This window comes from Hyaena hyaena, unplaced genomic scaffold (genome assembly GCF_003009895.1).
Source record: "Hyaena hyaena isolate Hyena2069 unplaced genomic scaffold, ASM300989v1 scaffold_229, whole genome shotgun sequence".
NCBI lineage: Eukaryota > Metazoa > Chordata > Mammalia > Carnivora > Hyaenidae > Hyaena > Hyaena hyaena.
This window is the reverse complement of record NW_024080861.1, coordinates 26,413-52,378: the sequence shown is the minus strand read 5'-3', so window position 1 is coordinate 52,378 and position 25,966 is coordinate 26,413. Positions and strand designations below refer to the sequence as shown.

Sequence of the window (25,966 nt, the reverse complement as noted above, 5' to 3'; positions counted from 1 at the left end):
ATTCACTCCCTATACATTCCTTGACCAGCCTATATCCAGAGAGCAAGTCTGCTTCTAGAACTGGAACTCCTGTTGCCATATGAGGAGACTAGGGATGTGTCACCTGGAGAGGAAATGTCAGGGATTTCAAGAGTGTTGTTCTTAAATATCTGAAGTCTTTTGGAGGAAAAGTAGGTGTTTTTTTTTTTTTTCAGTGTAGCTTTAAGAAAGCAGAAGTAGAAACAATGAATGAGTCGAAGTGGAGGAGAGACGTAGTTTGCACTCAAGTACAGAAGGATTTTACAAACTAATTTGAATATTCCAGCTGCACAGGGCAGGCTGACCATCCTCGGAGCCTGGGAGGTACTCAACCAAGGCTGCCAGTGAGACAGACAGCGGATGGGTTTCTGCTAGTTCTTTTCATCTTCATTTTTTGTTGCTGCAGAAGAGAAAGAATATTATTTATTCTCCAAATATTTCTTCTTTTTTTTCCCCTCTTAGTGATTATACATAGATTTTTGTCTCCCTTTCTTGAGTAGTAGAACCCGATAGGGTTTTCTTTGTATGAATGGGCCGTGCCTTTCTACTGGGATAGTTAATAGGATATATACCTCTTTCAATTTTATATCTAGGATTCTCTCTGTGATGTTTAGTGCTTCGTTGGTCATTTTATTCTGAGGAGACCATTGGGCCAGTATCTTCAGGGAATAATATTTGGAAACTCCTAGAGTTCTTAATTAAGTTGCAATTCATGTTGTAATGAGTCGCTCACAGTTAGATACCTTATTTACAGTTTAGATTATCTTCTCCTATGTGTATCATTTTTCACAGACCTATAAATGAACATATTTGTATTTTTCTGCCCACCCCAAATTTTTTACTTTCACATTTGATTCCTCTATCTCTAGGTGCTTATAATATAGACATTGGTCATAAACGTGCTGTATATGCTGTGGAAGATATTTGTTCTATTGTGGAAGTCACAAATTTAGATACTAAAGCTAAATTTTGAGATATTATTGGGATGCCAGTTGAGATTTGATAGAGGTATAGAAAATGCAAACAGATGAGGCTTTTTGAAACTGATGACATTTCACTATTATTTTCCTCTTTTAAAAATATTTATTTTTATTTTTTGAATAGGTAATGTATAAGATTGAAAGTTTAGGGGCACCTGACTGTCTCAGCTGGTTAAGTGTCTGACTTCAGCCCAGGTCATGATCTCATGGTTTGAGGGTTCGAGTCCCGCGTTGGGCTCTGTGCTGACAGCTCAGAGCCTGGAGCCTGTTTTGGATTCTGTGTCTCCTTTCTTTGCCCCTCCCCTGCTCTCTCTCTCTTTCTCAAAAATAAATAAACATTAAAAAATTAAAAAAAAAAGAAAGTTTAAAAGGTACATAAGTATATACAGTGAAGAGTCACCCTCCTACCTTTGTCTTACTTCTACCTAATCATTTTGTCTAGATTCAGCCAATGATATTAATCTCTTCTGTATCCTTTAGATAATGGATGAGCAAGGAATGCATGTCATTTTACAGCAAATGAGAGCATACTTTTCTGCATATCTTTTTTTTTTGCTTACTATATTTTGCTTATTATATTTTGGAGATAAAAAAGAATATAGACACCAAATCATTTTATTTTTATTTATTTTTTAAAATTTTAAAAAATGTTTTATTTATTTTTGGGAGAGAGAGAGCAGGGTAGGGTCAGAAAGAGAGGGAGACACAGAATCCGAAGACAGGCTCCAGGCTCTGAGCTAGCTGTCAGCACAGGGCCTGATGCAGGACTCGAACCCACAAACCGCAGGATTATGACCTGAGCCGAAGTCGGACGCTTAACCAACTGAGCCACCCAGGCGCCCCTATACCAAATCATTTTAAGTATCTGATGATTCTCCAGAATGTGTCTAGAATCTATTTACATCTTTCCACCATGACTGCTCCCTCCCTGGTTGAACATCCTCATCTCATACCTGGACTTACCTACTCAGTCACTGCCCCACCTGTTTCTCTGCTTCTACCCTACCTTACCCGGAGGCTCTGCTCCCCCCAGCAGCCGGCATGATTCACTGCAAATTCAAGTCCCACAAGCAGGCTACCCAGTATCCATCCAGGTTTAGCAAGAAGAAACCTTAGAGATCAACCTTAAGTTATTAACTTTGAATGTGACTAAGAAATCACGAGAGCATCCTTGAAATTACCTAGATTAAATTACCTGCTGCAAAAAAGGACAGATAATACATGCCTTTATTGACAATGTCATTGCAAAACAGCATACACAGGTTTGACCTCGTTCTCAGGTGTGTGGGCCTCTTTCTCTCTGCATGTAGCTGGAAAGCATTGAGCAAAGAAGCCGTGGAAACAGGCAGAACACCTGCAGGAACACTGAGACCACGGCAAGAGCCAAGTTCATGAATAAAGGGATTTTATCTTCAAAGTCCACCTTGTGAATAGGGTGTTGTGATTTTCGTGGTCAGGACTGTAGGTATTCCGGGAATCAGGGCATCTCTGTACTCCCAGATTGGAGAGAAGGGGGAAGGGAAGGAGGAAAGAGCCATGCTGGGAGAGTTCCAGCACCCTCCCTTTCTCCTTACACAACCCAGAGCCAGAGAGCTGGCTGGCCTTTCATTTAACTCTTTAATTTTTTTTTTTTTTAACTATTACTCAGTTTTGAGAGACAGAGAGACAGAGTGCGAACAGAGGAGGGGCAGAGAGAGAGAGAGAGAGGGAGACACGGAGTCAGAAGCAGGCTCCAGGCTCTGAGCTGTCAGCACAGAGCCCTTTGTGGGGCTCAAACTTACACACTGTGAGGTCATAACCTGAGCCAAAGTTGGGCTTAACTGCTTAACTGCCTAACTGAAGGAGCCACCCAGGCGCCCCTCATTTAACTCTTATGTGCCTGGATAAAACCTCTTTTCTAGGCCACATCGGTGGTATTTCACTTATGAGTTGCATGTGGGGAGTTGAAAATGCAAAGAAACCAGTTTTCTTCCCCCAAGTATGTGTGTATTGGTGAAATACATGATTCTTACTATGTTTAGCCCTTTTTGAATAATTTAATATAGGAAGAAGGAAAAGTAGTAACTGTTCAACCAATTTGAAGGAACTTTTCTAAACAGGATACGTAACAGATGCAAAAGCCCCAATTAAACTGCTCAAAAAATAAAAATATTTAATAACTGCCAAGTGTGTGCCAGCTGCTGCCCTGTCAGCATTGTGAACAGGAAAAATTGGGCTCCATCCAAACACTGCTTACACTGGTCTTCATTATAAGAGCCGTTTATTTCCATTGTTATGCAAATGAGCATTTCTTGCCAGAATTTGTAAGGAGCACCATAATGGGCCAAAATGCTGAAAGAAGCAGTCTGTGCTTTGCCTCTAGACAAGTTGCAGGGTCGATGGATGAGTGAGCGTCTTTGTATCAGCTGCCAAATTAGCGATTCTGAGCCCTATTGAAAATTAGAATCACCTGATTCTAAAAATCCCAGTGCCAACACCCCCCCCCCCTCCGGTCAAGTGCATCAGGGTCTCTGGAATGAGTTTGCAGGCTCAGTGTGTTTCAAAGCTTCTTGGTGATTACAGCCTGCAGCCAAGATTGTTAATCATCCTTTAAATGCCGAGGCCTGGTGGCAGTACTTCAGCCAGCCAGGCTCCAGGTCTGGGCTTGGTGAAGGCTGGGCAGGGTGTAGACGTTGTGCACTTTGGGGCAGACGGGATTGAAGGGGTCGGATTTCTGCTACCAGAGTGGAGCTGCTGAGTCCCACACTTAGCTCTCCTTCCAGCACCATCTCAGGATGTCCGTGGGAGTGCCATGGCTCGCACCAAAGGACCCTCTTTATAAACTCTGACGTTAAGAACACCGCCTTTTTGGGAGGAGGGACATACAGGATTCTTTTTTGTTTGAATAGACTTTATTTTTTTCAGAGCAGTTTTAGGTTCACAGCAAAATAGAGAAGATACAGAGATGTCCCATATACCCCCTGCCACCACGCAAGGCAGCCTTACCTGTAATCAGAGTCTCCTACCAAAGTGGTATGTTCAGTTGATGAAGCTACCTCAACACTCAAAGTCCATAGTTAACATTAGGGCTCATTCTTATTATTGTACATTCTGTGAGTTGTGAGAAAGGCATGGTGACATGTATCCACAATTACAGTATCATGCAACATCATTTCGGTGCTCCAGAAAGTCCTCTGTGCTCTGCCTGTTCATCCTGTCCCCCCTGACTGCTGCAAACCACTGTCCTGTTGAGTGTTTCCATAATTTTGCCTTTTCCAGAGTGTCATACAGTTGGTATGTAGCTTTTTCAGATTCACTTCTTTCACCAGTAAAATGCATTTAATGTACCTCTGTGTCTTTTTATGGCTTGATAGCTCATTTTTTTTGTAGCGCTGAATAGTACTCCATTGTTTGGATGTGCCACAGTTTATTTATCCGCTCACCTGCTGAAAAACATCTTGGGTGCTTTCAAGTTTTGGCAGTTATAAATAAAGCTGCTATAGACATCTGTGCACAAGTTTTTATGTGGACATAAGGTCCTTTCGGGAAATACCAGGCAGCATGATTGCTGGATCATAGGGTAAGAGTACCATTAGTTTTCTGTGAACTGCAAGCTTCTTCCAAGTAGCTGTACCAGTTTCTATTCCCACCAGCAATAAATGAGTTATTGTTCTGCATCCTCGCCAGCATTTGGTTTTGTCAGTGTTTTGAGTTTTAGCCATTCTAATGGATATGTAGTGGTATCTTATTGTTGTTATAATTTGCAGTTCCCCAGTGACATAACTGACGTTGAGCACCTTTTCATATGCTTACTTGCCATCTATTTATCTTCTTTGGTGAGGTGTCTGTTCAGATTTTTTTGCTCATTTCTTAATCTAACCACATATTTTCTTATTTTTGAGTTTGCATTCTTTGTATATTTTGGGTAACAGTCCTTTATCAGGTATGTGTTTTACAAATATTTTCTCCCAGTCTGTGGCTTGTCTTCTCATTCTCTTAACAGTGACTTTTGCAGAGCACAACTTTTTAATTTTAATAAGTACAGTTTATCAATTCTTTCTTTTATGGATCATGCCTTTATATCATGGTGTTATATCTAAGAAGTCCTTGTCATATCCGGATCATCTAGATTTTCTCCTATGTTATCTTCTAGTAGTTTTATAGTTTTGCATTTTACATTTAGGTCTGTGATCCATTTTGAGTTATTTTTTGTGAAGGGTATGAAGTCTATATGTAGATTCATTTTGTGTGTGTGTGTGTGTGTGTGTGTGTGTGTGTGGACTTGTTCCAGCAACCGTTTGTTGAAAAGGCTCTCTTTGCTCCATTGTTTTTTTTTTTTTTAAATGTTTTATTTATTTCTAGGAGAGAGAGAGAGACAGAGTGAGCAGGGGAGGGTCAGAGAGAGAGGGAGTCACAGATTGAAACAGGCTCCATGCTCTGAGCTGGCAGTCAGCACAGAGCCCGACGCGGGGCTCGAACCCACGAACCGCGAGATCATGACCTAAGCGAAAGTCGGACGCTTAACCGACTAAGCCACCCAGGCGCCCCTCTTTGCTCCATTGTATTGCCTTTGTGCCTTTCTTAAAAATCAGTTGACTGTATTTATGTGGGTCTGTTTCTGGGTCCTCCATTCTGTTCCATCAATCTGTTTGTCTGTTTTTTCACCAATATCACTTTGTCTTGGTTGCTGTAGCTTTATAGTAGGTCTTAAAGTCGGGCCTTGTCAGATCTCCAACTTTGTTCTTTGATACTGTGTTGGCTATTCTTGGTCTTTTGCCTTTCCCTTTACACTTTGGAATCAGTTTTTCTCCACAGGAGAAGTTTAGAGGATTTTAACTGGGATTCCACTGAATCTATAGGTCAAGTTGGAAAGAACTGACACCTTGACAATAGTGAGTCTTTCCATTCATGAACATGGAATATCTCTCTGTTTAGTTCTTTGATTTTTATCAGCTTTTAATTGTCCTCATGTAGATCTAGTGTGTATTTTGTTATATTTATACCTAAGTGTTTCATTTTGGGGATCCTAATATAAATGGTAATGTGTTTTTATTTTTAAATTCCACTTGTTGTTCCACCGTTGGCATATAGGGAAGCAGTTGGCATTTGTATGTTAAAATGAATCCTGTAACCTTGCTATAATCACTTGTAAGTTCTAAGAATTTTTTTGTCCCTTCTTTTAGGTTTTCTTTTTTTTTTAAATTTTTTAAAATTTATTATTTCTAGGAGAGAGAGAGAGGGACAACGTGAGCAGGGGAGGGTCAGAGAGAGAGGGAGTCACAGACTGAAACAGGCTCCAGGCTCTGAGCTGGCAGTCAGCACAGAGCCCGACGCGGGGCTCGAATCCACGAACCGCGAGATCATGACCTAAGCGAAAGTCGGACACTTAACCGACTAAGCCACCCAGGCGCTCCCTCTTTTAGGTTTTCTATGTAGATCATTATGTCGTCTGTGAAGAAGGACAGTTTTATTTCTTCCTTCCCAATCAGTATATCTTTTATTTCCTTTTCTAGTGTTAGTTAGGACTTCTCTTATGATGTTGAAAAGGAGTGATGGGAGGGAGTCTTTTTGCCCTGTTTCTGATCTTAGCAGGAAACCTTTGTGTTTCTTACCCCTAAGTATGATGTTAGCTGTAACTGTAGGGGTTTTGTAAATGTTTGAGTACAGACTTTTAGCGTCTTGATTCAAAAGCACTAAAACACTATCTTCAAACTTCCCCAAATGCGAAGTTAGCAATGAGAAGTGGTTATGATTAGAACATTATATATTGAATTGTAGTTTTGCCCACATGCCAAATAGGTGTGTGCATGCATGTATGTGTGCATATATATGATAATTGTATAGGAAAGGAAGGAAATAAACCAAAATGCTGAGTATGTCCAGGTGATACATTTTAATAATAGATCATTTAAATATGTATAATAATTAACTTCTTTGTTACCGAGGAATAGATACACTATTTATTTTTGAGAATTGTTAACATTTCAATTTATATCAGTCACCTGGATGTAGTTTTATGGTTCCATAAATTTAGTAAAGAGGGTGATGTTGCTGGGGTCATGAGGATAGTCCATTTAGCTTTCACTAAGACAGCCTTATTTATAGAAAAGCAAGTGTACATGTTGGTGACAGTTCATGAGATGGGGATTCAACATGAAGAAGTAAAAAGTGGTTCCAGGAGTGGAAAACAATCACCATTTTAATTTAACTCTCATTTCTAAGAAAAGCAAAAAATGTGGCTCTGTGTCAGAGTGATAGGATCTAAAAAAATGGCAGCAAGTGGCTCCGCTGTTCAGCAGCACGCAAGCTCCTTTTCACAAGTGTGGGCAGTTTAAGAAAATAATTTGTGTAACACTTTCTCTAAAAGCAAGCTAACATAAAAACGAATCAGGAATTGGAGTAACAATCGCATCTGGGTTCATAGTGGTGAGATTATGGATGATGGAATTTCAGGCAATTTTTTTGGGGGGTCTCCATCTTGCTCTTAAAGAAATCACAGGGAGTAGAGATGACTGGGGAAGAATATAATCTTTAGATTTGGCTGCTTTGTTTAAACCAGTTCCCAAAGAGCATTTGGGACTTTTAGTCTAAGACTCAGGAGACACATGGTCTGCTGCAAAACGGCTCTGGCTTTTTGATGTCTGAAAGAGACTTGACCGTGGCATGGGCATTTTCAGTAAGAAATAGTAAACAGCAGAAACTCAAGAGGACAAAGGTAGGCCCATAGAGGAAGATGTAGATTCCAAAAAAAGGAAACCAAGATTAAAGGTAAAGGAGGCCAGGGGAAAAAGAGGGAAAGGCTCACATGCACATACATGCACACACACATACACACACAGAAAATGACCAAAGAAAAGGTGAAAAGTCAGAGCACCTGGGTGGCTCAGTCAGTTAAGTGTTGGACTTTGGCTCAGGTCATGATCTCACGGTTTTGTGAGTTGGAACCTTCATCGGGCTCTGCGCACTGACCACTCAGAGTGTGCTTGGGATTCTCTCTCTCTCTCTCTCTCTCTCTCTCTCCCCCCCTCTCCCACTCTTTGTCTCTCTCTCAAAATAAATAAATAATGTTTAAAATAGCTTTAAAGAAAAGAAAAGTTGAAAAAAACCCCATCAAAATGGATTGCATTTTACTGGGGGGAGCAAGGGGCTAGAGTTCAGATGCTGTTTGATTCTGCTTCATGCCGTTTGTAAAATTTCCCTCATTACTTCGGCCTGGGAAATTTGGAAAAAGCAGCTCCTCTTTTGAAAGTGGTTTGAAGTCTTCATCTGGTGAAAGCCCCAGGGCCCAGCTTCCCGAGGTGGTAACAGCATAGGGGCAGTTCTCACTGAGCGCTTTGGCAGCCACAGCCCCCCCCCCCCCCCCCCCCCCCCCCCCCCCCCCCCCGGCTGCCACTGCCCCATGGGAGGTGACAACACAGCCAACAGGGACCGGTCTGTTGCTCAGGGTGACGGAGTGAAGCGGTCTCTGCTAGACATGACAGTGGGGCAATGGACATAACCTGAAACTGTTTGAAGCAAACCGAGGTACCTACTGAGCTGGCTGTTCAAGCACCTTCTCAGGGGCGTGCAGTTATTTACCCTGATCTGTCCCCTTCATACCTCAAAAGAGTAACTCTAGATACTGGTTGTTTCCATACGGTCTCAGGCTTTTCTGGAAGATGTTCTACAATCACTTCAATTAGCGATTTTGTCAAGACTGCAAAAGAGTCTCTTGAGAAGAGTGAACCCCGCTGTGTAGATTTCATATCTCCAGGTTACCAAACCAGAAAAGTATAGAAACCTATCTCTAAATTACTGACTGTTCTCTGTGGTAGGAATAAGGTGTGAAGGTCCCTTCCAATCCGTGGCCCATTCTCTTAATGATGGCTAATATTTCTTAAGGGCTCACTGTTGTTCAGTCCTTTCTGTGACAGGGACTATTATTATTTGTAAATAGTAATTGCAAATAATTACTATTATTTGACAGTAATAGCCTGGGGGAACAGGGGTCTTAGGCCTAGGGTCTCCAGTAATGCTTGCTGCACAGCCGAAGTGTGACCGGGACAGCCCGAGTCCTGCCGGCCACACCGTACGCGAGGGCAGGACCCGCCGGCTGTCTGTAATGCCTGGTCAGTACTGACTACAGATGGGCCACATTTAATTCGACATCCCTTTGTTTCCGTACCTCTCTCAGATCCTGTCACTTTGTCAGGGGTCCCTACCGAGTAATCAGTTCTCAGTGTTGTATCTGTCCAGATGCCCTGTATTTCATCATCTTCCCTGGAGGTGAGTTTTTCCTTTTGCCCCTTCTGCTTCAGCAATGGGAATTAAAAGCTGTCTCCTTACCGTCAAATGCCTCTTCTCCAGAGTTTTCCCGTTCAGCTAGTAGGTACCTCCTGGCTTCTAGTGCACAGACCAACGCGTCCTCAGCTGGAGGCTTGCAAGAGGAGCCAAGGAAAGGGAAGGGAGCCAAAACTCCTGGGACCAGAGAGTAGAGAGGATAGATAACAGGGCAGCCCAGCGCTACCTAAGAGAAGGGGAGTGTATTTAGTCATGCAATTTAGAATGTGTGAAAGCAGAAGCCAAATGAAGTATCCTTCTTCCGAGTAAGAAAAACGTTTTTACTGAAAAGCGTTCCTAAGAAGTGATTGTGCAATTTAGTTCACTACTTGTAAACTTCCTGCAGGAAGCCTGAAGAGACAGAATGATAAGCCTTTCCTCCCTCATAGGGAGATTGTGCACACGTCCATTCATTGGTGATGGGGCAGTGTTTTGGCAGAGAGAAACTCCTATATTATGCAATCATGAGCAGCTAGAAATGCCCCTCCTTCCCAGTCAGTGTACTGAAAGATGACCATTTCTCAAGGCTTCTTTTGGAGGTGTTGCCCCTGCAGTGCCTTCTCTGAGACCCCCTCCATCAGAATTAATCACTCCTTGTTCTGTGCCCCCATTGAACATTTACATACACTTCCCATTTGACCTTGGACTTCTGTAGCTCACAAACACCTGAAGGTTATAAGCTCCTCAATGGGTGCTGATTTCCTTGACCCCTTCATAGTACCTTGTACAGAACAGATAGTAGATGCTTGTTAAACAAGTGTGAGAGCCAAGGAAGCATTTCCTAAGTGCCTGATGGGATTGAAACAAGGTTAAGACACCAGAGCCTCCCATGTGGTGTGATAAGAGGCTATTGAAAGCCTCGGAGGAGGGCATCACTGAGTGGATAATACACTGAAGGGGGCTGTGGCCAGGTCAGTTCCTCCTGGTCTATTGCTGTGTCTGTGGAACAGACTTATCACCATTCTCCATTGGAGGGCTTAAAAAAATTTTTTGGGGGGCATCTGGGTGGCTCAGTCGGTTGAGCGTCCGACTTCGGCTTAGGTCATGATCTCACAGTTCATGGGTTCAAGCCCCGCATCAGGCTCTGTGCTGACAGCTAGCTCAGAGCCTGGAGCCTGTTTCAGATTCTGTATCTCCCTCTCTCTCCGACCCTCCCCTGCTCGTGCTGTCTGTCTGTCTGTCTGTCTCTCTCTCTCTCAGAAATAAATAAAATAAAAAAACTTTTTTAATGCTTATTTATTTTTGAGAGAGAAAGGGAGAGAGACAGAGTGTGAGTGGGGGAGGGGCAGAGAGAGGCAGACACAGAATCCAAAGGAGGCTCCACCTAGAGCCTGATACGGGGCTCAAAGTCATGAACTGTGAGGTCATGACCGATGATCTCTTCATGACTGAAGCGAGCCAAAGTCAGATGCTTAACTGACTGAGCCCCACCCCTGCCCGATTGGAGGGCTTCTAAGGGGTATGTTTTTCTCAGTCTTCACTTTAGTGTGTCTGGCCTTTGAGGTGTACTGATAGCTCTTGTTTTAAGTGACATTTTTGTGATCACATTAATCCACACATTTAAACAAACCTTTACTTTCCTAGAGAGTTAAGAGAATTGTTGATATTTAATTTTAATTGGAGGAAAAAAAAGAAAGAACCCAGACTCTTAGATCAGCCACCTAAGTCTGTCAGCAATAAAAACATTCTTTAACAACACATAGTTTTAATTCTAACGCACTCTCTCCAGTAGGTCTTCCTTAAGAAGGAAGCTTTAAAACCCCCAAAGAGGATTGTTGAATTCAAATGCATTGTCAACATATAGGCCATGGAGTGACATCATTACTGGCAGAATCATATTTACACATCTGCTGTGTTAACAGAATTACAGATACTCTCTGAAGAAGATGTAGAAGTTGGAACAAAAACAGTTCACATTTTGACTAGACGTGGATTATTTATTAAGTGTTGCAAATGACTTTGACAGACTACAGAGAACAGAAAAGCATAGTTCTGCATCAGAGGTTTCCACTTGTTGACACTTTAAGAATCCTGGAGCACAGCGGAGCTCCTGGGCACGCACTCACACTTCTGGGATCCAGTTGAGTTTATGAATACAAGAGATGACAGCTGTAAATGCAAGAAGGAAAAAAAACAAAAACAAAAAAACCTTTCAAACTGGCCTGTTCATCAGGGTGAGTAACTTTCTGGCAAACAAGTAGGGTGTGAGCTGGGTTTCTTTCATTTTACTACCCGTATTCTTCCTGCAGTAGGAACAAGTTTAGTGATTATTGCTTGCAATTCAATCACTTACTGCATGAGGAATAAAACTGTTTGATAAAGAATACATGTATTGCGTGGCATTGTACACTAATATTTCACTTTTTAAAACCTCTAAACCATAAGGGCTCCTACCACAGTCTCTTATCACATTTAAAGTAATTTCTTAATATCATCAAAAACCTTGTTAGTTATTGGGGTGCACGGGTGACTCAGCTGGTTAGGCATCCGACTTTGATTTCGGCTCAGGTCATGATCCCAGCCCTGCACCAGGCCCTGTATCTCTGGGCTGAGTGTAGAGCCTGTTTGGGATTCTCTCCCTTTCTCTCTCTGCCTCTGCCCTGTTTGCACATGTGCCCCCACCTCTTAAAATAAAAAAAAGAAACATTTAAAAAATATATAAATTAAAAAATCTTGTCAGTTGTCAAATTTTCTCATGCATGTCATATTTTTTAAAGTTTGTTTAGTCAGAGTCCAAAAGAGGTATATACCTGGTAATGACGGTGTCCCTAAAGTCTTTACTGCCTAATTTCTCTCTCCATTTTGTTCTCCTCCTCCCTCTAATGTTTCTCTGAGGAAACCTGGTCATTTTTCCTGTAGAATTTTCCATTAGCTGAATTTTATTGATTGTATCCCCGTGCTACACTGTTTTAGTAACTTTTATTGTTTTTGTAGCTATAATACGTATACGTTGCAGCTATTTCCCTAGACACAGTGTGAAAATCTCAATCAGAACAACCTCAAACGTGAATGAAATTGCCATGGCCATTTTTGCTAGGGAGCATCATCGGACAATGTTCCAGGACTGGCTGGCCACTTCCTGCTGTCTCTGTGTAGATGAGTCGTAAATGTATAAAACAGGATGCCCATCTGTGAGGAACAATCAGATTTTCTCCCAAAATGATCTTACATCAATTCTTATAACTTTATACAACTTAATCCAGTGCCAGTTGAATGAGGCTGGTTATTGGTTCCAACTGGTGGGGAGGACTCTTGTGGAAGATTCTTCTACAAAGAGCTTTGCTGTGTGTCAGGAGCTTCACTAAGGCATGAATGCAGACAGCTTTGCTGATTCAATTAAAATTGAATGTGAGAGACACCCCCCCCCCCAAATGGCATGCACTTTGACCACAATAAAAGCTATAGTAAACTCTAAAATAGGCTGTTCAAAATTTTATGAATAGCTTTTTCAGCATCTGATAAAAATAGATTGATTACTTAAGTACTGAAATTTATTACATGAAATGAGTTTATAGAGATCAAAATTTATGATTATGGACTCTTAAAACAAGAATAATACCTTTAGAAAATATAATAATTTAAGAGAGAAACAGTTTTCAATGGCAATTCAGAAATTTGTAACATCAGGGGTGGCTCAGTCAGTTAAACATCTGATTCTTGAGTTCAGCTCACGTCATGATCACACAGTTTGTGAGTTTGAGCCCCACGCTGGGCTCCATGCTGACAGTGCAAAGCCTGCTTGGAATTCTCTCTTTCCCTCTCTCTGTGTTTCTCTCTCTCTCTCTCTCTCTCTCTTTCTCTAAATAAATAAATAAATAAAAGAAATTTTTAACATCACAGCAACTTGATACCCTATTTCTGCATATAATGTCAACATGGCCCTGTCACATAATAAACTTTAGAGTTAATTTTGACTTCTGCTTTTCTTATATTACCTACTCTTTATAGATTATTGACTAGGTCTACTGTTACTGCCATAACATTAAAAAATAAATTCTTAAAGTATACACCGGACCCTATTTTAACTTATAAAGAGAATAACACTTTATTTATGATGTAGGGCCTACTTATATTTGTTTAATAAGAAAGATATATTGGGGTGCCTTGGTGGCTCAGTTGGTCGACTGTTCGACTCTTGATTTCTGTTCATGTCATGTTCCTAGGGCCATGGGATTGGGCCCTGCATCAGGCTCCACCCTGAACATGGAGCCTTCTTGAGGTTCTCTCTCTCTCTGTCTCTCTTTCTCTTTCTCTCCCTCTCCTCTCTCCCCTGCTTGCGTGAAGTCTCTTTCTCTAAAATAAATTTAAAAAAATATGTGAGGACTGCTTTTTCAAGGCTGACTTTTCTCCTCTACCTTAAATTCAAACCTGTCTTTCTCATCTGAAAATCTAGAAATTGTCCCCATTTATTAGCTACCCCTCCCTTTAAAATCTTCATCTTTCTATTAATGTTCAAGTACTCCACCTTAAAACTAAAAACCTTTAGATCTTTCTATCCCTTTAAAGTATTGTCTGACCTCTGGGTTTCCTTACTGAATGTAAATATCTCTACCGTGGGTCTTAGTAAATGTTCATCGTCTTCCTCTTCTCTTCTGGGGAGTTTTCAGTGTTCATTATCTCCATTCCTTCACCTCTTAGTCAGCGCTTTGAGTTCTGCTGTACTCACCTTCTAAATCCTTGTTGTAGGCTGAAAACTGATCCTTACCCCTGTGCTCCAATGTCTATGCCAAAACCCTGGGACCCGTGAATGCTGCCTTGTTTGGAAAAAGGGTCTTTACAGATGTGATTGAGTTAAGGGTCTTGATAAGGAGATGATCTCAAACTCCTGGGATGGGCCCTAACTGCCATCACAAGTGTCTCTCTATGAGAGAGACAGAGGGCAGTTTGACACCACCGGCACACACGCGACAGGCCAAGGGATGCCAAAAATGGCTTGATTATAGAAGAGGCAAAGAATAGATTCTCCTTTAGAGCTTCTGGAGATAGCATGGTCGTGGCCCTGGTCACACTTTGATTTTGGACATCCAGCCTCTAAAACTATGAAAGAGGGGTATCTGGCGGGCTCAGTCAGTTAAGCTTCAGACTCGTGATTTTGGCTCAGGTCATGGTCTTGCAGTCCTTGAGTTCGAGCCCTGCATCCAGCTTCAGACTGACAGCACAGAGCCCGCTAAGGGTTCTCTTTCTCTCTTTCCCTCTCTCTCTCTACCCCTCTCCTACTCTCTCTTTGTCTCTTTTAAGGTAAATAAATAAACTTAAAAAAAACTGTGAGGGATGCCTGGTTGGCTCAGTCTGTTAAGTATCTGACTTTAGTTCAGGTCATCATCTCATGTGACCTGAGTTCAAGCCCCACATTGGGTTCTTCTTGAGCTCAAGCCCCACCCACATCAAGCTCTTTGTTGTCAGCACAGAGCCCGCTTTGGATCCTCTGCCCCCTCTCTCTCTGCCCCTCCCCTCCATGAATAAACATTAAAAAAAAATAACAGGGTTGTTTTAAGGGAATTTTGTTATAATGACTACAGGAAACTAAATACTGTCCTCTTTTACTAGTCTTGGCAAAAATTATTGACTGGAGAAGAATTGACTTTCACAAAGTGAACATGCCTGAATACCCGGATCAAGCGGCAGAACCTTACCAGCCATCCAGAAGACCTCCCTGAGTCCCCTTTCAGCTATCGCCCTCCACCAAAGTATCCACTAGTTATTTTACTTTCAATATCAAATTTTTGAGCATCATAGAAACAAAATCGTAAAATACCTACTCTTTTATATCCATATTCTTTTAACAGTCTGTGAGATTCATTCATGTTGTCCCATGTAGTTGTATATCTTTAAAAATTTGTGTGATGTTGTGTGACCTTGTGTGATGATGTTGTGTGATAGCCACTGTCTCTGTATAGCACACTTTATTTCTTCTACTGTTGATAATTTACAAATAGTGCTGTTATGAACATTTATTACACCTGCATTTTGATGAACTATGTTTCTCTTGAGTATTTGATGAAGAAGGGATTTCCTGAATCATAGATGCATTTTCATTTTTTGCTATGTTGTCTAAGTTGTTCAATCTCATCTATACCTGCCACTTCAACTGTTACATCACTGTGACTCTTAAATCTGTCTGATTCTTTGGCTTTTTGGGTATTGAATTGTGTAAGTTCTTTATAGATTTTGGATACTAGCGCTTTATCAGACATGTCATTTGCAAATATCTTCTCCCATTCCTTAGGCTGCCTTTTAGTTTTATTGATTGTTTTTTTTTTTTTTTTTGCAGTGCAGAAGCTTTTTATCTTGATGAAGTCCCCATAATTCATTTTTGTTCTTGTTTCCCTTGTCTCAGTGATGTGCTTCTTTTTTTTTTTTTTTTTTTTAATATTTTTATTTATTTCTAGGAGAGAGAGAGAAAGACAGTGTGAGCAGGGGAGGGTCAGAGAGAGGGAGTCACAGACTGAAACAGGCTCCAGGCTCTGAGCTGGCAGTCAGCACAGAGCCCGACGCGGGGCTCGAACCCACGAACCGCGAGATCATGACCTAAGTGAAAGTCGGACGCTTAACTGACTAAGCCACCCAGGCGCCCCCCAGTGATGTGCTTCTTAAGGAGTTGCTACGGCTGAGGAGGTCAAAGAGGTTTCTGCCTGTATTCTCTAGGATTTTTATAGTTTCCTATATCAGATTCAGGTCTCTTATCCGTTTTGAATTTATTTCTGTGTCTGGTATAAGAAAGTTGTCCAGTTTCATTCTTCTGCATGTTGCTGTCCAGTTTTCCCATCATTATTTGTTGAAGAGGCTGGCTTTCTTCCATTGGGTATTCTTTCCTGCTCTGTCAAAGATTAGTTGACCATAGTCGTGGCTCCATTACGGGTTTTCTATCCTGTTCCATTGATCTATATGTATGTTTTTGTGCCAGTGCCATACTGTCTTGAATATAGCTTGAAGTCTGGATATCTGATTCTGATTGCTGCTGCGATTCGGAATGACAGCTGTTAGTTAAATACACACACACGCACACGTGCACATACACACACACACACACACCATTTAAAGTGTCTCAGTCCAAACTCAAGTTCTTACCAAAAAAACAGTATTTTTTCTTATGTCACTTATGTTAATGCCAAGCCATAAATGTTAACCATTCAGGTTTGAAATAATAACATCTTTAATTCATTCTTTATCCTGCATCCACCAAATCCCTAAAGCCTCTTGAACTCCCTCCCATGTTGCCTCTGTATTAATTTAGGAGCACACTCTCTTTTGACCCCTGCCCCATCTCCCAGCTTCCAGTCTGTTTTGTCTATCATCCATCCACAAAATCTGGGTTTATCTTCCCCCAAACTTTGATTTGATATTGCCCTTCTCAGAACTCATAGATACGGATGGATCATCATTGATTATGGAATTAAGTCAAAATTCTTTGTGTTGGCTTTCTGTGTTTTCATAATTTGATTTCAACTTCATTTCTATGAATAATTATTCATATGAAGTTTTATCAGGGGTATTGACTTATATTTTAGCATTGTCTTTGGTAACATTTTTATGATAAATTGTTCAAAGGGCTTCCTATTAACATTTCTTATGATGGCTCCTTATAATAATCATGGATTGAGAGTTTTCTGTGCCTCATGTGCACGTAATCCTAATAGCTTTGTGCCGTAAATACCTGTTATTATTCTTGATTTATGGTTAAGGAAACCAAAGCTCAGTGAACTTAAGGTAGTGTCCAAGGTCATCCATCCAGAAACTTAATTAGGGCTCAAACACTGGAAGTCATGAAACGGCTTGTCTGTCATCTGTGTGCTCATCCCTCCTCTCAAGGGCCCTGGAGATGGGGAGAAGGCTCTTCTGCCAGCTTTTCACCGTGCGGTGTGCTTTTCTGAGGCTGCGTCTCCTCCTGGCAGAAAGCTGTGGTTCTGGGTTGGTCCTTTTGCTCTGGGATGGTCACCTTTTATGGGTATGTGCTAATTTCCCCCTCATGTTCTCTAAAGCTGGAGCATTAGGAACCGGACTCTTGTGGCTACTGTCTGGGCAAAGGGACATTAATTTTTATACCAGTCTTATTTGATTCTGCTTCTTCCTTCTCTCCCTTCTTATTTCCTCCCTCCTTTCCCCACTTTTTCTTTCCCTTTTGTCCCTTTCCCTCCCTAGGCATCTCCCTTTTCCTCCCTACTTCCTTCTGTAGATGCCATGGCTCTCAACATTTTTAACATCCAACTTCTGGAGGTTGATTGCCTCTGATCACATGCTCCTGGTTCTCACTTTCCAGGTTAAAAAAAAAAATCAACTCCCCAGTGTAATAATCAAACAAGCATTAAACAAGCAAATTAAGGCTGGGGTGGGGACATTATATATACTTTTGCTTTAGCAATATAAGAATGACTCATGTTTGAATCACTGTGCATACATTTATTGGAGTTTAGTGCTGAGGAAATTATGGGCCAAAATGTTTATTGTTGACACAAATATGTATCATTGTACATGATAGGGTTAACTAAATAACATACAGGAAAATAAAATGATGCCGATGAAGCTACATGAATAGTAATTCATACCAGGAATTGCCAAACCATGACCAGTTCAAGACAACAATGGTGGTAGATTATTCTTCTGTCCTTCATGAACATCTCAACAATTTACCTCTCTGATGGGAGATTTGCAATGTCCCAACATTGCATATCTGCCAAACTTTAGTAAACTGATTCAGAGTCTCTAGGAGACTCTACCAGGACACTACTAGGTCAGGAGTAACGTTTTAAAAATTTACATACAGTAGATTTATTGTAAATAACCCTTATTTATTCATAATATAGGAAAAAATCAAAGGAATGCAAGAATTCTCTTAAGAATCTAAGATGGTATGGGCATTTGGAGGTTAGTGTCCGCACTTTAGGGGATCTCTTATTGGTTCTCCCATTGAGAATTCCTTTGGGAATTGACTTTGTTTCCCACTGAAATTTTTGCTTCATTGCTCTGACCAAGCCCCAGGCACCTTGTGCCTTTCCTTTTTCTATGGTGCTTTTGATGTGTAGGACTTGTTTTTTAGTGTGTTCTTTGAGGTGCTCCACCCCAACGCCACTGCCTGCTGATGCCTCATTCACATATGCTTCCATCATCTCTTCCACCAGGGCTGGCCTCCCTGGCCTCTGAACATTGCCATTTCTACTTTGCCAGCGCTGGCCACATTCTGCCCTGGGTTGGTATCTGCCAACTCATGTTTCTGCCCTACAAGAGATGGCAAAAATCATATCTAGTTAATTTTTTCCCTTAACTTTCACAACAGCAAATAAAACCTTTTCTATAATAAGTGCTCAGAACGTTTGTAGAATTAAAATGACACCAGTGGGTCATCTTGGGGAGTTAACAAAACCATCATGACTGAATGGGTAGTTCTGTGTGATAACTTGGGAAGTTTCCATTGATAATGGAGTTTTGGAGTCTTGTAGACTAGACTACAAGCCAAATCACTACTGGGCTCTTACCTTGTTATCAGTGATCTAATGCTGAAGGAAAACATTGAATAGATAAAAAGTAACTGGACATTAATGTTTTGCATCAGCTCTGCTGTTTACAAGCGACAGAAGCTCATGTGAGATATTTAGCTAACAGACAGGGTATTATGAAGGAAAAATTAAATAAAAAAGTAAATAAATAAAAGAAACACAGACCATGAACCGCTGCCATTTAATGACCAAAATGCAATTAGACACAACAGTTTTATGTGATTGCCCTAAAAATTTATTATGCTTTAATAAACCCCTGGTAAATCTAATTTTGTGCTCCATTTAACATTAACACAATTGGAAGAAAGGAAAGAAATGACACTTTAGGTAAAAATGTAAGAAATTTTTGTACCTTTGTCTCTATTTTTAAACAGACTTAATTTTTAAGTATTTAAACTTCAGTTTTTAAGTATAGCAGTTTTACTCACAATATTACCACAAAAACTCAATCAGAAAATTATTAAGTGCATTTGATAAAGAAACATATGATAGGAATATACGCTTTGGTCCTTAAATCTTTTTTTGCATCTTTAAATTTATGTTCTGATCTTAAGAACCTCTATAACCTATAAATGTAGGTAGGGTGTTGCTCAATGAAGAATTAAGAGGATGGGCTCTCCAGCTAGATTGCTTGTTTTTTGGTCTTAATTTTATTTTAGAGAGAGTGTGAGTAGGGATGGGCAGAGAGAGAGAGAGAGAGAGAATATCTCAAGCAGGCTCCGCACTCAACACAGCGTCCAAAGTGGGACTGTATCTCCTGACTGAGATCATGACCCAAACTGAAATCAAGAGTTGGTTACTCAACCAACTGAGCCACCCAGACATCCCCTAGTATGCTTGAGTTTGAAATTTTCCAAGGATAGAAGGGGTGCCATCACTTCCTAGCTGATTATGGGCAGATTACTTACACATTCTCTGACTCAGTGTCCTAAAATAATAATAATATTACCTACCAAAAAGGGGTATTATGAAGATTGAGTTGCAAATGACATGATTATTCATTTAGAAAATCCCAGAACATGTGCAAAAAAAAAAAAAAAAAACTCCGGAAACTAATAAGTGAGTTTAGCAAAGTCTCAAGATAGAAGGTCAATATACAAAAATCAATTGTATTTTTAGATACTTAGCAATGAACAGCTGGGATTCGAAATTTGTAAGAATACCATCTATAACAGCACCAAAAAAAATGAAACACTTAAGTATAAATCTAACAAAATACATGTAGGAACTGTCTGTTGATGGACGTTGAGGAGGGCACTTGTTGGGATGAGCATGGGGCGTTGTATGTAAGTGATGAATCATGGGAATCTACCCCCGAAACCAAGAGCACACTGTATACACTGTATGTTAGCCAACTTGACAATAAATTATATTTAAAAAATTAAAAGAAAGAAAGTTATAAAATACTTAGGAAAGAAATCAAAGAAGACCTAAATAAATGGAGAGATATACTATATTCATGCATGGAAAGACCTGATGTATGATTCCCCCCAAAATGATCTATAGATTCAATACAATATCATTCAAAATCCCAGGAGGATTTTTTTTGTAGTTTTTAACTGATAGCTCTCAGCTACCAATTACACAGGAAACTTAACACATGAAAGCAAATAGAACAACTAAATTAGCTAAAACAGTTTTGAAAACAGAAGAATAGAGTTGGAAGACTCACAGTGTTTGATTTCAATACCTACCAGAAAGCCACAGTTATCAAAACTGTGTAGTGTTGGCAAAAGATAGATCAGAAAACCGAACAACAGACCCACACAAATGTAGCCAATTAGTGTTTGACAGAGAAGCAGAGACCATTCAACAGAGAAAGGAGAGTCTTTATAACAAATAGGAACCTTGACCCATATCCTGCGTCATTTACAAAAATTAACCTAACATGGATCATAGACCAAAATGTAAAGTGTGAAGCTATAAAATTTCTAGAAGAAAACATGAGAGAAAACTTTTGGGATCTTGGGTTAGGCAAGATACCACACCTAAAGCACAATCCATAAAAGAAAAAATTGATAAATTGGACTTAAAGGCAGAAATTTCTGCTCTTCTAAAAATACTGTCAACAGACTGGAAGGACAAGTCACAAACTGGGAGAAAATATTTGCAAGTCACATTGTCTGACAAAGGAAAAATATCCAGATAATATAAAGAACCCACAAACCTCAACAATAAGAAAACAAATTCAACAATTTAAGAAAATGGGGCACAGGCTCTGATCACCTCACCAGAGAAGAAGGAAGAGTACATTTTACTCCATGGAGATTAAAACATAAATTTAGAAAAGAATATAAATATATCAGTCATCTGGACCTGAGGTAGAAAAAAATATGTCTTTTTCTGGGTTGTACCGTATTCAGTATATTAAAATTATACACACAAGCATCTTTAATGTTCTAAACAGCATCCAAAAAAATGTATCTGTTCCTACTTAGACATTCAGACCTGATGAGTTCTCCCCATTTTGCTTGTACCATATATTTTGAATATCTAGTTTCACTCTTAATCCGAAAGCCTGCTGCAGTGGTTTTATTTTATTTTAGCATCAAATCCCAGGAGTCAGTTCTCTGGAAATAACCCATCTCCCTTCTTCTTGTGACTGCTTTAACTTAGCTAGTATTTTTCTTTGCATGTCTCTCATTTATTTTTCATCAGCCACTGTTTTGCTCAGTTTCTTTCAGCCCCATGTTACGCTGCCTCTTGATTTTGAAGCCCTGTGACTGACTGCGAGTGGCTGCTGTCTGTGGGAGGAGGAAACGGTGTGGGTGCAGGAGGCAGATGGGGCGTGTAGGTGGGACGCAATGACTCATTTTCTCATGTGTTGATTTTTGATGTAGAAATGTGAAGGACCCCAAAAGAAAACTCTTTATTTGTATTAAAGAGCCCTTAAGTCATTTTAGCCTTGGAAAAAAAAATCTTTTGAAGCTCCTTTGACCTGGCTGCCTCTTTGATAACCTCACTAAATCCTCTGTGCCTTCAGCCTCCGTTTGATCTGATTTATTTCTCCTTCACGGAATGAGAATTCTAACCTCACGTTCATTAGACAAGGCCAATTGCATCAAACAGCTTAAGAGTCTGCATTATTTTTTTGTGCTGCGGTTCAGTTTTACGTTCAGTCACACAGGTTGTGTTGTTTTTCTTTCTTTCTTTCTTTTTTTTTTTAAATTTATTTCTGAGAGAGAGACAGAAACAGCATGAGCAGGGGAGGGTCAGAGAGAGAGGGAGACACAGAATCCAGAGCAGGCTCCAGGCTCTGAGCTAGCTGTCAGCACAGAGGCCGACGCGCGGCTCCAACCCATGAACTGTGACATCATGACCTGAGCCAAAGTAGGACGTGTAGCCGACTGAGCCACCCAGGCATCCCTCAGTATTGTTTTTCTTATATTTTGGTGGGTTTTAAAAGTCATCAATGTTCATAAGAAAAACTGTAAAAAATATATAGAAGGAATAAAGAAGAAAAAATAAAGCACAATTGCAATGCACAACTATTATGGTTTATATTTTGGGGTACAACTTTCCAGACATTTTTTTCACACGCATATATTCACATATAATATATATATTACAATGTATTTAATACTTTTTTTTACTTACTATAGCTTGAGCTTACCTCTGTTGCTAAATATTCTTCTATAGTATCGTTTTTTTAATTAAGTTTTTATTTTAATTCCAATGGAGTTAACATACAAGTGTTATATTAGTTATACAATATAAGTGTTATATTAGTTTCAGGTGTACAATATAGTGATTCAAAAGTATAGCTTTCAATTTTTGCATAATAAGCCACTATTTGAATACATGTATCTACTTACCTACCTACCTACCTACCTATTTTCCTATTAATGGCATTTTCCATTTTTATTGCAAAAAATATAATTCAGTGGACATCCTTACAAGCAAACCTGCCACACTTATAGGAATTTTCTTGGGGTAAATTCTTAGGACTGGAGGTATTAGATAAAAAAAAATGTAAATAATTTTAAGTATTTAAGTTTCCTGGGAAGTTTAAACTTCTCCTTGGCATATGAGTATCATTTCTCTGCATCTTTGTTGGCACTCTTTAGTATTTTTGACAAAAAAAGGGGCATTTAATAGTTTGCTTAATGCACTTACTTATAGTAATGTATAGAATCTTTTTGCGTATTTATTTGCCATTTTAGTTCTTGTTTTGTGAATTTGCCTGCCTATGTTCATAGCCTAATTTTCTATTGTAATGTTTTTATGGTTGCTTATTTGTTCTAAGGAACAATAAGAGATGATTTATAGTGATATTAACCATTTATCTCTCACATATTGCAAATATTTTTAACAAATTAGCATCATCTGTTAAATTCGTTACAAGGTATGTTAACATGTTCATTTTAATTGTGATTAAAATTTGTTTCACCATAATATTTTCCAAATACTACTAGTTATGATTACAAAGGGAGCTCTTGGTTTGCATAATAATTTTGCATCTCAACGCCTTATTAAAATATTTTATAGCTTATAATAGTTACTTAGTTGATTCTATTGGGATTTTTTTTGGTTGATAGCCAAAAATCTTCAAGTAATGATAATTGTGTATTCCATTTTGTACTATTATATCTCTTTACTTTGCGAAATCTTATGGCATTATTGGGAATTTTCAGAAAGACAACTAGGAGTGGAAATAATTGACTGCTTTGTCTTTTTTCCTGATTTTCATGGGAATACCTATAAATACCAAGTTTGCACTTGTGAATGTATATCATTTTCATGTTAAAGTAATGCTTTTCTATTTTTGGCCTGCAATTATTTTTAATGAGAAATGGGTTTTGGATTTTAATTATGCACTTGGAGCATCTGTGGAGATGTTGATGAATTTTTTTTCCATTGAGCCATCCTTGCATTCCCAAAATAAATTTTAAACCCATGATCTAGTTTTTTTAAAGTGTAATGCTTGGTGCATTTTCTTCATGTTTTTCCATATTTTTGTTCATATACAAAATGAGTTTGAGACTAACCGATATTTCATTTTTTGGAGATTATTGTCAAATTTTGGTGTCAGGTTTACACTTACCTTGGTGTTAGTCTTCTCTGAGCTTTGGTAGAATTTGATCTGTGGGGTTATATTATCCTTCTTAGTCATAATTTTCTATACCTTTGCTTTCTTTTTTTTCTTGAGTATAATTGCTGGGGACTTGCTGGATATTGATAACAATAAATAATTAATTACTTACAAAATACAGCTCTGGATTAATTCACAATCTTACCTGTTTGATTTTTTTAATGTTTATTTATTTATTTTGAGAGAGAGAGAAAGAGAGAGAGAGAAAGCATGTGCAAGCCAGGCAGAGGGAGAGAGAGAATCTTAAGCAGGCTCCACACTGTCAGCACAAAGCTGGATGTGGGGTTCGATCTCATGAACAGTGAGATCATGATCTAAGCTGAAATCAGGAGTCTGAGGCTTAACCTACTGAGCCACCCAGACATCCCTTACCTATTTGCTTTTTTAAATCTCATTTTACATTCATCACTTATGGCAGTTTCCCGTGGATCTGCTTCTGGAACCTGAGTTCACTTGTTTTAATGTTGAAATTTCACAGAGCTTTAGCCCCAGCAGCCCACCATTGCAGATCTATGCTTAGTTTCCAGTAATTATGTAATCCCCTTCATGTTTAAAAAAAAAAATGCAGATTTGCTGCATTTTCTAAAACCACTTCCACGTAGAACTACAAATTCAAAATTCAGTGGTAAGTGAGGAGGGAAAATCCCTATCATCACCTCATTTCCTCTTTGAATACTAAGTTGTTGAAAAGTTGTGCTTACTGAGCATTATTTAGGTGTCATCTTTGGGGGGACTTTGTTTTGTGTTTGCAGATATCGCCGTGGTGGAGATGAGTGACGCCTTCCGACAGCCATCATTGTTTTACCACCTTGGGGTCAGAGAAAGTTTCAGCATGGCCAACAACATCATCCTCTACTGTGATAATAATTCAGACTCTCTGCAGTCACTGAAGGTACCTGACTTGTTTACTCCATGTTGACTGTAGGCACTAGAGTTTTAGGGATACCTCTTCAGTCTCTCTGACATCAAAAACTCTTTAAGTAGCTTATGTTTGTGAAAGGCTGTTTTTGTCCGTCCAATAATCTCACAGCAGTTACTAGCAAAGTTGTGAGGTTTATCTAGAATTCAGTGCAGAAGTTCAATGACATACAGGTAGAAAAATTGCCATGTTGAGTTCTGAACTGCAGTTAGAATTGCATCTGGAGAGAAGTGCATTCCCAGGAAGTTGTCCGTGTCACCGGAGAAGGAAATGGAGATCACATGAAGTATGGTCAAGCCGCGTGCTGTGTCACCGTTGGGAGTTTCACTGGGCATACCTGTCTTCACCTAGAAATACACTTCCTACTGAAAGTACTCTGAAGAGAAATTCTCTCTCGGAATAGCACCGGAAAACTGCCATCCTTTTCACTGTCAGATGATTTCAGAAACTTAAGAATTCAGGGAAAGGAGAAATAAAAACCTACTACACTTGTCTACGAAACTCAGCATGTCCCATGTCATACTCTCCAATATAAGGTCATAATGGTATTTCTTCCATCCAAAAAGATTGTCTAAAATGCTTTTGCAGGGCAAGTGATTTTGCACTGTGTGATTCTTTGAAAAGCACGCAACGATTCAGTGAAATGCATGCTGAGTCTGATATCATCCATTTCCTTTGTGAAACTTCCAGCTAGCTTTATGCAACTTTTTCTCATCTATCTCTTCCAGTTTTCAAATCAAAGTCAAACTTGGGACATAGAGCCCTAAAACCAGAACCATATTTCCAATGGCTTAGTAATTATTATATGACGATCTCTAACCCCAAACCCATGAAAAAAAAAAGTAGTATTTTGTTTTTATCTGAATATCTAAAGCTTGTATGACTTTTTTGAAAAATCTGTAGTTTCATTTAGCAAATATACATTTACTGAATGGCAGCATTGTTAGGCTATTGATAGGCTATCCCTTTACAGAATATTCTGAAATAGTCCTAAGAGATTTGCCCCTACTCTGTCTGAATCTGTTTTTCTACCTGGAGCAATTCTTTAACCTACCCCTACTTTATTTCACCTTAGATTTACCCCTCTAATTACTGCATCATAAAGTTTTGTGATGGTGTATTTTAATTAACATTTTGATTTACCAGCATTTATAACATATTAGAAGTC

The 25,966-nt window shown here is 39.5% G+C and overlaps 1 protein-coding gene across 1 annotated transcript in view; it reads left to right on the top strand.

Annotated features, from left to right (window-relative positions):
* The window catches only part of LOC120239371 (mitogen-activated protein kinase kinase kinase 5-like), a gene marked incomplete at its 3' end in the record, with an annotated part of 94,421 nt that overhangs the window by 44,426 nt on the left and 24,029 nt on the right, over nt 1-25,966 (top strand). Inside the window, exon 4 of the mRNA XM_039243579.1 lies at nt 24,632-24,771. Within this exon, the coding sequence (XP_039099510.1) occupies nt 24,632-24,771 (140 nt within the window). The remainder of the gene's footprint in view (nt 1-24,631; nt 24,772-25,966) is intronic.